We start from the raw sequence: 15,627 nt of genomic DNA on the forward strand, positions 1-15,627 counted from the left end.
ACTTTGAGCTTGACTAGTTTGTTTTGTTTATTACTTCGAGCTTGACTAGTTTGTTTGTTTCGTTTCTTTATTACATTGAACTTTACTAGTTTGTTTTGTTTATTACTTTGAATTTTACTAGTTTGTTTTGTTTATTACATTGAACTTTACTAGTTTGTTTTGTTTATTACTTTGAATTTTACTAGTTTGTTTTGTTTATTACATTGAACTTTACTAGTTTGTTTTGTTTATTACATTGAACTTTACTAGTTTGTTTTGTTTATTACATTGAACTTTACTTGTTTGTTTTGTTTATTACTTTGAACTTTACTTGTTTGTTTTGTTTATTACTTGGACTTTTACTAGTTTGTTTGTTTCGTTTCTTTATTACTTTGAGCAATGTGCCAAGTTAACTAGCATGTTTTGGTACTACCGATGCTCACTGAGTAGTTGTTTGGGATCGACAATTTTTAAATTCTTTACGGCGATATATCGTAACAAATTTGGGACCAAATAAAGAAACAGTTACGACTCTTTGATACACTGTCGAGATTTGTTCAGTAAATTACATATAATGTGATACGTTTGAAATTAGTCCATTATATATAAATAAAAACGTTTTGGCGTTTGTATACATTAAGTATACCGTTTTATATTTAGGATCTACAAGTATATATACATCTATATGATCAGTAAATCCCAAGACAATGTTTTGTGTGTTGTGACACTTTAGCATGTGAGCATGGAATGCACATGTAATACTGTGGTTTTATAAATCATTGATATACGATTTCGTTGATACACAATTTTCGTGGACAGCTTTAGTATGTTCTTTCCTTGATGAGCAAACATTCCGCTTTGTTGATCACTAGATTTCGTGTTTCGTATCATGCGACACAAACGAGTTTGTACATTAGGTATTCCATTCATAAAGTGATACCGACATTACTGGTATTCCATTCATAAAGTGATACCGACATTACTGCTTTGTGAGGAAAGGATAAAGGGTATTGTTGTGGACAGCTTGTCTTCTGGTGTTTGTAGAGAAGGGGAATAAATTAGATATACAAAGTACTGAAATGGTGCGTATTTGTGATCTGTCTGGAGATAGTGGCGGGGAGATACGAATGGGGCTGTCCAAGGTCCACTAAAATCATCCGATCGAACCCTTATAAGTCCTTGACCTGCGTATTGTCATGATTTATCTATATCCCAAATGTCTATGTATGACTGAAAACGTTAACTGTGCATTGTCTGAATTTTTCTAAAGCCCAAGTGGCTCAACTCTTCCAAAAATTATTCAACTGAAACCAATACGAATTTGACCTGCAACATTTCAGGACGTATTGTACCTATATCCAAAATATTTATGATTGAGCGCAAACTGAACTGTTTAAAATTTTCTAAGTCCAAGGGGCATACTAATGCTGAAAAATATCTGAACTTATAGTTGCCGTGCTTATTATCATGATATATCTATATTCAAAATTTCAATTCAAAATGTCCGTGCATGTTGACCGAGATAATGAGTGGAAACTTGTTTGAAATTTTCTAAGTTCAAGGGGCATAGATCTGCGAAAACGATTTTGATCTAACCCAACTGTGTATTCTTATGGTGTATCTATATACCAAATTTCAGTAGAAAATATGCATCCGTAGCAGACATAAGGAACGGAAACGGAGTCACATGTATGATGGATGAACGGAACAGCAGAGCGTTACTACCGGTGCATGCGTGTATGCGTGGCATAAAAAATTAATACAGGTGTGTAATTGAAATATATTGAGATAAGGTCGGAATGAATTGAATGATACGTTTTTGGGATTTGTAGAGAAGTAGGTAGAATGCGTGTTATGGGTCGGTATATATTTTTTCAAGTCTCTAATTTTCATTTATTTTATGCATTCCCCACTCACATTTAAAAAAAAAATTTCAGAACGTATTTTAGAACAATGAAGGCATCATAGAAAGTAATCAGCATTTTTTTTTCTCAATAAAACGTCTTAACACGGAGACTTGGGGAAGTCTAAGATCTGAATTGAGTAATCGGATGCGTTTTGATGGTCATTGGTGCCTCTGATTAACCCCGGTGTCATTAGTCAGATGACCTTTATAAATGACAAGACTGGTCATTGATTCGTACGTCTTATAAGATTCCACGTGGAAATAATCATTGATAAATTCATTATCAATACCAAGAGCTCTCCCTCCGTGTAAATATTATCGACAGTAGCCTCCAGGATTTACTTGTAAGAACCTTATACAGCCGATGGACAAAAGTAATAATAATTATGATATGTTTATCTACTTTTCATGGTCCTGACAATTTGATATTTCTCTTTTTATGTAAACATGCACTAATATTATTTCTTTCTTTGTAAGACAAGGATTTTATGTATTGGCTTTTGATAGCTTCTCCTTGGAACATACATCATCTGATCTCGATGAACTATGAAAGGTTGCACATTGATTCCAATCACTTTCAACCCGCGCTCTGTCTCTGTAGCATATTTCAAAATATTAAACATTTCCCCCTGGTAATCGGATTGTAGAAATCAAATCAGAATATTTTATGTTGTTTTTAAAATTACATTTCATCCACTTTTTTCTGTTCTTTTCATTTCATATGTTGGAAAACTTGATCTATTTAATTCCCAAATTTTCAATTCAACTTTATCTTGAAACCGTTTAAAGTTTAGAGTTTTAAAGTGAATTTTATAAAATCAGATATACTATATTTCTTTTTTACTTTCGTTGCTATGAAATTTCACGGAAAGCTACCTCTACTTCACCGGACAATTGATGCCTTCGTAATCAGAAAACCCAGGGAAAAAAAGATGAAATCCAAGTTGTGTGGCACTCTTTAATTAGTTTGTTATGCTTGTTTTTGTTTTCTTTAATCTTTCTTTTAAGTTCTATTCGAGAATTTTTCACTCATTTAGAGACATCACAATTGTCTTTTGGGAAAGTGCTACTCAGTTTGACCTGTGCGTGGCGTCGGGCTGTAACAGTGTCTGTCTTATTGTAAGGTCATACCCAAAAGACCCGCGTGACTCGGACGCTTGGTGAAGGAACAGTTACCACCTACTTTAAACGTCTTTAGGATTTTTATTTAAATTGTAACAGTCACACTGTATTCCTAATAAACAAGACACATGTAACCTTCCCCCAAAAATCATAAAATATAAATCTTAAATTGATTAATTTCGATATAGAGTCTTATAAAATATGATTTACTTCGGATATTTTTATGTTATATTCACAACCTATATTCATTTTTGTAAGAATTCATTAGCCGTTAAAATGTATGTACTATTTTTATCAAGATTGACGCGCGCATGATTTACAACTACAACACATTCATTGGAAATGTTACGATATCAAAGACACAAATATTAGAAATGTAAATAATACTAAATGAACATCTTATGCAAATTTTGAAAAAGAAATAAAATCTTGATACGTAACATAATACCGCATTTTGTGTGGTAGTGATTGCTGGTGACATTATATTCACTGTTAAACTGGTGACAATCTATTCTTACTCCTATGTTGTTGACATTATATTTTTACTCGTGTGCTAACGACATATTCTTATCCCTATACTAATGACATCATATTCTTACCTTTATACTAATGACATTATATTCTTACCCCTATGCTAATGACATCATATTCTTACCCCTATACTAATGACATCATATTCTTACCTTTATACTAATGACATTATATTCTTACCCCTATGCTAGTGACATCATATTCTTACCCCTATACTAATGGCGTTATATTCAAGAATTAGCATAAGGGTAAGATTACCCCTATGCTAATGACATTAATTTTCAATCATGCTATGACATTATATTATTACTGCTATTCTGTGACATTATATTCTCGCTGCTATGCCGTGACATTATATTCTTACTGCTATGCTGTGACATTATATTCTTACTGCTATGCCGTGACATTATATTCTTACTGCTATGCTGTGACATTATATTCTTACTGCTATGCCGTGACATTATATTCTTACTGCTATCTTTTACTTACCTGTCTTGCCACAGGAGCCACAGCATAATCACTCACAGGCCCGAAAAACACGTGCACGGTCCTACTGTAGCGAAACTTGATGGCCTCGTTCATAGCAACAGCTATATGGCATTTCGAGTCTGCGTAGCTGACGTTAAACTTGACATCCGGGACCAGGGTACTTTGGGCCCGCGCAAATCCTATCTTTATAGCCGGAAGCATCTTATCCACGGAGAAAAGGCGGTGAGTGTCATTTGGAAGTAAGAGCGCCACCTGTACCTCGGTTTCACACATTACAGAGGACACGACACCTGTCCAGATGACTAACACTAAGAACATGGTAAGTGTCCCAGATTCAAATTAACTATATTCTACAAAAAGGAATTCTGGGATAAAAAATTAATCATCAAGACGAATAAATGTTCTGTGACACTATGAAATCCACGTTGTATTCCAAATACCCCCGCAACACGTCGAACACAATATTCACAATTCACTGCACATTCTTAGCTCCACAAAAGTCCAGGGGATGGTAACACTCCCCTAAAGATTCTCCGACTAACTTTTAGTTTTGCATGCTGTGGAATCATCGCCACTCTATAAACATCTCTATCGGGTCCCCCCTGTGGAATCGATACTGAAGGAATCCGCGCGGTTTGACCATTTTCCTGTATATCGAGGATCCGCGCGGAAACGTATCAACAAATCTCTTTAAAAGATGAAACTCTTAAACAACAGGTGTAGTAACATTGGTATTGAATCAGGTAATCACGAGTGCGCGCGTGGCTTGGACCAGTGCACGCGCGCCGTTATCTTGCACTAATATTGACACACAAATTATTTGAAATTTTAGAACCATCTGCCTGTAACATTTGCTGAGTTAATTTACACAATTAGCAATAGTACATCTAAACATGACTGACTGTTTTCGTCCATAACGGAAATCTAAGCTAAAAGTGACATCTCTGCTGATCTAGATGAGAATTCTGAATATTGTTGATTACGTTCTATAGCCCGTTTTTTCCCGGTATTGTAATGAAATAAACGATTTAAAGGAATCACAAATGAGAGGCATTTGAAAGCACGTCTTGCGGAACGCTGTGACTACTTATCTCATTATGTTTACACCATTTTAACAGTTTAAAGCGTCAGCATCTACAGCATTTGTCATAAAGCGGCAGCGATAATGATAAAAATTAGCGCCGCTCGATAGAAATTTACCAAGTCTCTGATAACCAATTCCATGGACTCCTCCAGAATAAAAGCAATCCGCAATTCTTATGAAGTTGTCTTACTAGTCAATCTGTACACGTAATAACTTACCGTGAGACCACATTTGTCATACAAATGGTTTTTTTTAATTAATTCGAAGGCACTGTACATATTTGGTGATGGTATTTACATGGGCATTATAAAGTGGGTGTATTGTATTACCAAGAGTAATAATGGAAGAAATGTGATTAATGACAACACGTCCAGTATATATGTTGGTGTTAGATGCATGACATTTACATGTACACGTATCTTAGTAAATCTCTCTAGTGAGCTAGTTGTTAAAACAGTATATGTTGTCTCACAAGTCCCAGGTTTGATTCAGCAGAAGAGATACAATGGTACACTCTGATACATGTATGAAATCCACTTTGGAATCCGGGATCGCAGAACTTTAGGTCTATATTATCACTAAGTACAGGTTTATATAGGGAGTTTGAAACCTTTGAGGAAGACAATATGATAGCTGTCCGTTTTACAGGACATGTATCTCTGATGTTGGGGTTAACACTTTGATTACGTCGGCAGTATACGTTCCTGACTGACGTAACACTTTTGATTACGTCGGCAGTATACGTTCCTGACTGACGTAACACTTTTGATTACGTCGGCAGTATACGTTCCTGACTGACGCTCAAGAAGTTTCGGGTTCAATCTCAAACTGAAGAACAATATTATTTATTACACGAGAACAATTCGTGTTTATTTTTTTTCACTCATAAGTTAAATAAAAAAAAGATGACAACTAGTGTGTTAAACTATCAACAATTAGTGGTTAGACAAAGCGGTCAAAGAAAACTTTACGTATATGATAATGCTGCCATTCGTGATTAAATCGTTATACGTATATTTGGAAAAAATATTGGAGAGTTGGATCGGTATATTCATAAGGTTTTGGGATTTATTTTGTGATACCTGGTCAAATTATGAATGCATATATGTTTTTATGAAAACTGAATAATATGTGCAGGATTCAACCATGTCATAGATCATTACACCACGCATATAAATAACAGGAAATTCAGCTCCATGGAAACAAAAATAACTAATTTCCTGCATGTATAATCGAAAACAGCTGCTGCTGGAGTACATAACTCAGACCTTTAACTTGTCTTTCTTTAACTTCCCTTTCTTTGAGTTGTCTATCGTTTATTTGTGTATCTTTGAGTTGTCTATCGTTTATTTGTCTATCTTTGAGTTGTATATCGTTGACTTATCTATCGTCTATTGTTAATTTGTCTATCGTTTATTTGTCTATCTTTGAGTTGTCTATCGTTTATTTGTCTATCTTTGAGTTGTCTATCGTTTATTTGTCTATCTTTGAGTTGTCTATCGTTGACTTGTCTATTATTGACTTGTCTATGTTTGAGTTGTCTATCGTTTATTTGTCTATCTTTGAGTTGTCTATCGTTGACTTGTCTATTATTGACTTGTGTATGTTTGAGTTGTCTGTCTTTGATTTGTCTATCTTGACTTGTCTATATTTGATTTGTCTATCTTGACTTGTCTACCTTTGAGTTGTCTATCGTTGATTTGTATATCTTTGACTTGTCTATCTTTGACTTGTCTATGTTTGACTTGTCTATATTTGATTTGTCTATCTTTGACTTGTCTATTTGAGTTGTCTATCGTTGACTTGTCTATCGTTTATTTGTCTATTTGAGTTGTCTATCGTTGACTTGTCTATCGTTTATTTGTCTATTTGAGTTGTCTATCGTTGACTTGTCTATCGTTTATTTGTCTATTTGAGTTGTCTATCGTTGACTTGTCTATCGTTTATTTGTCTATCTTGACTTGTCTATCTTTGACTTGTCTATCTTTGATTTGTCTATCTTGACTTGTCTATTGTTGTCCCATTGAAAAAGTTGGGTATCCTTTAAAATTGCTAATCAAATTCGCCTATTCAAGGGTTGTATCTTGTTCTAACATGCAAAGTCAGCAACTAATGAAACGCATGCTGCTTTGTACCGAACGCTCGTGTGGTGACCACATCGGTAAACTGCCAACCCCAACGTCATGTGAAAGTTCAAAATGTCAGATAATCTTTCGAGATGATAAAAATGTCTTTTTTCGACTTAAGAAACACATTGAAAGCAATGTTCAAAAATGTCCACACTGGCTGTTTCCACTAATTTCCTTAAGAATGATAAAGCATTGGAAGAATGAAGTTATTAAACGTCACTAGTTACCAACTTCATTAATTATTTACAATACCGTTCATTTCCTAGGTATTTATCTGGTCTTTGCATATGATGGAATAGAGCCTCATCAAACGATGAAGTAAGGACCTCATCAAACGATGGATTAGGGCCTTGTCAAACGATGGAGTTGGGCCTCATCACGCGATGGAATAGGGCCTCTTGAAACGATGGAGTAGGGCCTCATCAAACGATGGAGTAGGGCCTCATCACGCGGTAGAGTAGGGCATCATCAAACAATGCAGTAGGGTCTCATCAAACGATGCAGTAGGGTCTCATCAAACGATGGAGTAGGGCCTCATCACGCGATGGAGTAAGGCCTCATCACGCAATGTATTTAAACCTCGTTATATGATAAGGCATATAAAGGTACTGTCATGCCATTGAGTAGTCTCCGGTCCTATTATGAGATGGACCCTGTAATACAGACACCTGTCCGGCCTTGTCACGTCATGGCCAGCAGGACAGTATATAGCGCCAAACAATACTCCAGGAGGAGGGTGGGGTGTTAAAGAGTCTTGCTTGTAACTAAAGACATTAATACCCATGTTCGGTTTCAGCTTTTGTCCTTAACTGTGCGTAGTCTTATTGACTACAACTAAAGATAAACGCGTTTGTACTTTGTTTTATAGAATGGCAGATTATTTTCTATAAGAGAATGATGTTAATGATTCTGCTTTTAAAAACACATTTGTAATGACCGAGTACACACAGGGATTCATCTATCGCTGTTAAACCCAGGACACTACCTATCACAACACACGACATTCACTATGTAGCTACAACTCCAGGAATTCAAATCAATCTTATACGAAAATGAGTTGCATCAAGATTAATGTAATGTTGTTTAAATCAGCAGGATATTATTTTGGCAAGATCGTAAAGAAAATCAATACCTACATTTCTCCTTTGTGAAGTCTTGACTTTAGGTGTTTGTATTTACACCACTAAATTTAATTGACTTAGTTGAGTGTCAGTATAATCACGGTGGAAATTTACATGTTTGACCTATTTATGTAAATTGACATGATCATATTTTCCCTCTTTACTACATATAGAGAAATGTACAGTTTGTTAATATGCATAATCGCCAGGTTTGGTTTAATATAGCGGTTTTCAGTACAATGGAATATATATAGAAAAAATAACAAGAGGTACTGTGAGCAATGCTCACTAAGAATACCCCCGCTTACCCCAATCTCCCAAAGGGTGTTGTTAATAGGTATAACTTACGTCTTTCCTGAGTGTAAAAATATGGTATGCCTTTGTAGAAGAAAATGGAAGATATAGTCCGAACACAAATCCATGGCATAAACCTATAATTTTGACCTTGAGATCAAAGGTCAAGGTCATAAAGAGGCCATGAATGTACATGACACATAGTATCATGGTGATACACCCATGTCTTATGGTATTACTATGTCAAAACCCTATAATCAATTTTGACCTTGATGTCAAAGTTCAAGGTCATATAGAGGTCATGAAGGTACTCGACACATCGTCTCATGGTGATACACTCCTGTGTCAAATATGGTATGCCTATGTCAAAGAACAAAGAAGTTATGACCCGGACACGAATCCATTGTAAAAAAAAAAACCTTTAATTTTGACCTTAAGGTCATGGTCATGTGGAGGTCATGAAGATACATGACACATCGTCTCATGGTGATACACTCATGTGTCAAATATGGTATGCCTATGTCAAAGAACAAAGAAGTTATGGCCCGGACACGAATCCATTGTAAAAAAAAAACACCTTTAATTTTGACCTTGAGGTCAAGGTCATACAGAGGTCATGAAGGTACTCGACACATCATCTCATGAAGATCCACCTGTGTGCCAAATATGGTATGCCTAAGTCAAAGAACAAAGAAGTTATGGCCCGGACACGAATCTGCACAGACAGACAGACGGACGGACAGACAGAGTGATTCCTATATACCCCCAGAACTTCGTTCGGGGGGTATAGTTATCGAGGCATTACAATTCTAGCAGACCAAATAAATTTCTTCTAAACATAGGTTTGGATTTATTTAACCCCAGCAAACGAAGTTTGGGGGTATATTAGTTTCACTTCGTCCAATTGTCCGTTGACGCATTTAGTCCAGATATTTTCTCGGAGACTGAATATTCTATATGTTGACACATAGACGTAAATGATAAACTAATAACTCAATTCAATAACAAACAGAATGATTTTAAACTTCTCCATCGTCAACTCCTCATATTTATGTAACAATGTTTTTATTATCACCTGCATGTAGTGTTTATGTCTCTCAACTGATTCGATATGCTAGAGCATGTTCTGTGTATGATCAATTGTTTTAAAATTAAGGCAGGCTACTAACGAATAAGTTGATGTTAATGAGATTTCGTTTTAAATCAGCATTTTGCAAATTATAGTCAGAATGATGTAATTTGCAAATATATTTTGTCATTAGGTCGAATGCTGTCTGATGTATTTCATACCAATTTTTAGAGCGTTCTTTGAAATATAGGACTCGCGGTGGGTACGGCAGGTCAACATTGGATACTTACTCTTTTCTAGGCACCTGATTCCGCCTTTTTGTGTCCAGGGCCGGGTACGTGTTTATTCTACTTTTTTGTGTGTGTTCTTTATAGGAATTATGAGATCCATCAACGACAGTAACTGCCAATTACGTTTTACCAAGTTTTGTGGATATGTTGTATCTCATGGAAACCAGTGCAGCTAAAACTTTCAGATTTTGAGAAAGTCATAATTTTTTAAATATATATTTCTGTTCATTCTGCCCCCCCCCCCCCCCCCCCCCCAGTTAATTGGGGGGTGAATTGGTTTCATCATATACATATATGTCTATCTATATATATTCTTAGATATCAACTACTTATTGGGGCAATTGATTGTTCTGTCCGTTTGTTTGTCTGTCATATCCGAAAGACCAATGGCTCTAATTTGTTTCGCTTTGCGAAAGAAAAGTCATTATACCTACAGGAGGTTTGACGCGGCACTGAGATGGATAATATAAGCTAAGACCCAGTTGCAGAGTGAGCGCTTTAACTACTTGTACGACGCTCCCACGAACGGTATTTTCCAATCGAATAAAAATCAAATGGTAGCAAATTCTAATATGGTTTGATACGAAAGTCAGCTTATAATGTTTCTTTTTCGTATAGATTCCCAAAACATCGATAAGTTATCGATAAGGACATCAATGTCTGACGTCTCCACCAGTTAAAAAATCTTAATACGTCTTAAAATAACACATAAAAATATCCTACTAAACAATTCGACAGGAAAATGATGGTGCGAAAAACTAACAAATTAAGAGCATATATACATTTCTTCAATCTTCAATGCAGCTCAAAGGCATTTGTTTTATGATCGGAATCGGGATGCCTGGGATCGATATACCCAGTTCGGGTTAGATGGTGTTTCAGGTGAGACCTAATTAAGGGAGACTCCGTACCCATGCCACGGTAGGCATTAGGAATCCTTAATTGTCCGATTCCATCTTTTAGCTTAAGTCAGAATATGAAACTTTACACACATAATTATATATATACGCAATGAATTGTAATTGGTAAGGTTTCCATGGAAATGAAATATTTTCGCTTGAAATCACACATTATTTTTCCAATAAACGTGCATTCTACAGCGGGCTCCAGATTTAACATCAGAGATATACACCTGTTGTGATCACATGCGATTAAATAAAAGATGAACCCGCAAGTTTTCAGAACCGGATTCCCATCCTTTCGCATGTGTTTATATATATATTGCATAATCATTTAAAATGTGTCCAAATGAAAAACAAAGTGTGAAATTAGATAGGCAAATTAAAAAACCAGAACTATTATCATTTATATTTAATTATCATACAGCAAAACATGTACTTTCAATTTTACTGAGAAATATCCTTTTGAAAACATTTAACGCGCGCTTATGTTTTTACGGGGACCTTTGATTTGTATGAATAGGGCTTTCCTCGCCTACTCTCTGTAACTAGCATTTCATTAAATGATGCAGTATTAGTAAAACCTAATGAGGTTGCCTTTAAAATGATATACTGCCCAGGACCCATTACAATAAACCTTCGATGCAGCAAATGAACTCCCGAGCGCAAGAATGATCGACTGGAAGTAGAGACGGACAGAAACACTTAAAGGCGGGCGTAATTCTGTACGTTTATTGGATGTCTATGTCAATATGAAGATATTTGTCATCAACAGCGTTGTTTTAATACATTATGGTTTACATGTATGCAGGAGTTAGTGCATAGGAACAAATGCCCATACAAAGATTAATTGTTTAATAATGGTTAAGAGCTGCCGATAAAGGCAAGAAAAAACTAATGGCAGTGATACACATTTCAAGATTTCCTCGTCTGTAATCATATACTAAGTAAATGTCAGACAGGGAAATCTAAAAGGTTCATAAATTGGAGATGCAGCAAGTTTAAATAGCACAGAGATGTTGGTCGGATTTTCTTGGTAACAGATGCGAGATGTTGATTATCCCCACCCTGAGGAATTGGGTCGGAAACAGTGCGTATTATTTGTGGCAACTTGCTTTATGTTCCTAATTTTAACTTCCTGAGATTCTTATTCTTTAGCATCTGGTTACATCCTGATAGACTGAACCATATGAATACACATACATGTACACAGTTTTATATATATATATATATATATATATATATATATATATATATATATATATATAAATATATATATAAAGCACAAACAAACAATTATAACACCCAACCTTACGTTTACCCCTAGGATCTAAACGATACATGTGAAAATCAATTAATTAATATATAAAGCACTAAATAATCACAACTAGGTACTGAAAATTTTCGCCCCAGCCCGGGGTCGAACCAGCGACGTACGGCACCCACCGCCTAGCAAGACTGTCAAACCAGTGCGTAAGTCCACTCGGCCACAACGACCCGTACGTCGCTGGTTCGACCCCGGGCTGAGGCGAAAATTTTCAGTACCTAGTTGTGATTATTTAGTGCTTTATATATATATATATATACATAATGTGTATAACTTCAGCAACAGATAAAGTAAAAAATAACGATATCTTTTTATACATATGAAATATTTGAATGTTGTACATGCACTATGTTTCTTTGGAGAATTGTTCATTCGTATATAGAGTGATCACCACCTATAGTTGAGATATCCTACTGACTTATACATGGAGTAGTAGTGAGGGTTCTTTAACCGCCTTCCGTGATATCGTAAGGTCATATCAGGAAGATCCAACACTTTCACTTTCAAGCGCTTTACAAAGCATGGGAGATCCGCCACTTTCGCTAATGTCAAGCGCTTTACAAAGCATGGGATAATACTCCTTACGGAAATCGGATCGCGAACCGAACCGGTGTCCCCTAGCAGTTCGGAACCGAGTGCCCTAACCATTAAGTTACACCGATCAGTTGAAAAGTAATTGGAAACCGAAATATTGTTGTCTTAATTAGAAGTTTTCAGAAGGAGCTAGTGAATCAACGATATGTGTATAGACACAATGGCTGCACAAAGAGATTCGTCATTCTAGAGCAAAAACTTTATAATAATTTCTCCATGTCCTTCATTTCAAAAGCCTAAATTCCTGTCTGTATCTGTGTGTAGACTCTAGTTAAAATGGTCTGGATGTCCTAGAGACTCTCGTACAGTAAAAAGTTATTAATAACTTGAATACACAGATTTCGATCAGGACTATGGCTTCAACGAGGCAAACAACTATATATCGGAAGTGCCTCTGCAGAAATAAAGTTCAGGTTTTCCTCATCTATCAAGAGAAATATACGTTGATTCCATTCCGTTGTAGTGGTAAGTGGATTCAAGTATTAAGATTTTCTTTTTAAATCCCTGGAGGCTTCTCATTATCTTTCAAAATTTACCACTCCAAGAACCATCGATCGATTGCTGACACGCACCAAATCTTCATCAATCACTGATTTTTGACACGTTATATAACTATCGCTTGTGCTGGAGCCTATCATTCGGAGAGGCAAACGACCAGTTTATAATGAAAGCTATTCATTGAATCAACAAGGAATGGAATATTCAAACTTCTGCCTTATATGATAGGGACTGGACGCAACTCATTATTTCCATTCTCAAACATTGGTGTTATATTGTAAGATCCCGATGAAGTCAAAATGTAACAAATTTCAGAGATCAATTTTCTTCACTCCTCATTCATTTTATATTGTATATTATAAATCAAAATGTTCATCTTTAAAGGAACACAAAGACAGTCAATAAGTTTCGATATGAATTGATAAGAATAACGCACTATTCTACAATGTACACTGAAGACCAGCGCATCATATTGTTTCTTTTGATATTACTGAGGGAGTTGTGAGCCATGTATTTTACCATTATATGCCAAACTGAAAACAATTCTTACAAATTTAATATATCACGAATTTTAATTCACAGTTGAATTTTCCCATTTGAATCCAAATTTTATTTCCTTTATCTATGTTTCCGTGGTGATCCGGGATAGAATATGTCCTCAGTTACCCTTGCTTGTCGCAAGAAGCGACTAAATGAGGCAGTCTTTTGGATGAGACCGCAAAAATCCAAGGCCCCGCGTCACAGCAGTTGTGATGTCACATGAAAAAGATCCCTCCTTGCTCTAGGCTGTAAGCGCCGATATAGCCTAAATTTTGCAGTCCTTTGTCGGCAATGGTGACGTCTCCATATGAGTAACAACTTCTCGAGCGGAACGTTAAATAACCAACCACAATATCCCTTCGCAGCTTTGTACAAACAGGAAGTCGCTGTATCCCTCCGCAGTTTTGTACATGCAGGAAATCTCGGTATCCCTCCGCAGCTTTGTATGTACAGGAAATCTCTGTATCCCTCCAAAGTTTGTATATACAAGATATATGAGCGGAATAATAGGGTAGGGCTATTTGACAGAAATGTTCTTGTAGGAGAGGCAGAGGCAGACAAATATATATGCTTTTTACATATATACCAATTTGCATCTCCTTTCGCATTTTCGCCTTTGATTTTCCCAGATTTCCATTAGAACATTGATACATGATGTACATAAATATCAACATGACCATAACATCAATAGAAAACCCGCGATATCGATTTTATCAATTAAATCAAATTTCTCTTGCTACACATGGTACTTAACATTTCTGTCAGGCTTTAATTCTAATCCGATTAAATATGTACGACAAACTGCGATCACAAAATTAAACATCCCCATATCATATTGACAAAGTCCAGGTGCTACTCGTCATATTGACAAAGTCCAGGTGATACTTGTCATATTGACAAAGTCCAGGTGATACTTGTCATATTGACAAAGTCCAGGTGCTACTTGTCATATTGACAAAGTCCAGGTGCTACTTGTCATATTGACAAAGTCCAGTTGATACTTGTCGTATTGACAAAGTCCAGGTATTTGTCAACAGGAAACCATCCATTACATTAGAACAACTACAGATCTCGTACACTTACACTTTGTACTGAACAACTCTTTCATTCCATTGATGGATTGATTGATTGCCTATTGTTTAACGTCCCTCTCGAGAATATTTCACTGATATGGAGACGTCACCATTGCTGGTGAAGGGCTGCAAAATTTAGATCTATGCTCGGCGCTTAGGGTCATTGAGCAGGGAAGGATCTTTATCGTGCCACACCTGCTGTGACACGGGACTTCGGTTTTTTGTGGGTTTTTTTTGCGGTCTCATCCGAAGGACCGCCCCATTTAGTCGCCTATTACGACAAGCAAGGGGTACTGAGGACCTATTCTAACCCGGATCCCCGGGGGTGGGGTACTGAGGACCTATTCTAACCCGGATTCCCACGGGATCCATTCATGGAAATGATGTTCTATGTAAAATAAATCCATATTTGATCACCATGAATTAATGATTTAAAAAGCCAATTCAAGCACCACATATACATTTTTTTCAAATGTGTAATCATTGTATAAAGTTTGTGTGTGTAATCATTGTATAAAGTTTGTGTGTGTAATCATTGTATAAAGTTTGTGTGTGTTATCATTGTATAAAGTTTGTGTGTGTTATCATTGTATAAAGTTTGTGTGTGTAATCATTGTATAAAGTTTGTGTGTGTTATCATTGTATAAAGTTTGTGTGTGTAATCATTGTATAAAGTTTATGT

The 15,627-nt window shown here is 36.0% G+C and overlaps 1 protein-coding gene across 2 annotated transcripts in view; it reads right to left on the bottom strand.

Moving 5' to 3' along the window:
* Positions 1-15,627, bottom strand: part of LOC125662688 (atrial natriuretic peptide receptor 1-like) — a 282,927-nt gene that overhangs the window by 201,883 nt on the left and 65,417 nt on the right. Inside the window, exon 1 of one of the 2 annotated variants that reach the window (XM_048894997.2) lies at positions 4,028-4,776. The exons of the other annotated variant lie outside the window; for it this stretch is intronic. Coding sequence (XP_048750954.2) covers positions 4,028-4,345 — 318 coding nt within the window. The 5' untranslated portion in view covers positions 4,346-4,776. Of the gene's footprint in view, positions 1-4,027; positions 4,777-15,627 lie in introns of those variants that run through there. 2 annotated transcript variants of the gene reach the window in all.

This window comes from Ostrea edulis, chromosome 8, assembly GCF_947568905.1.
Source record: "Ostrea edulis chromosome 8, xbOstEdul1.1, whole genome shotgun sequence".
Taxonomy (NCBI): Eukaryota; Metazoa; Mollusca; class Bivalvia; order Ostreida; family Ostreidae; genus Ostrea; species Ostrea edulis.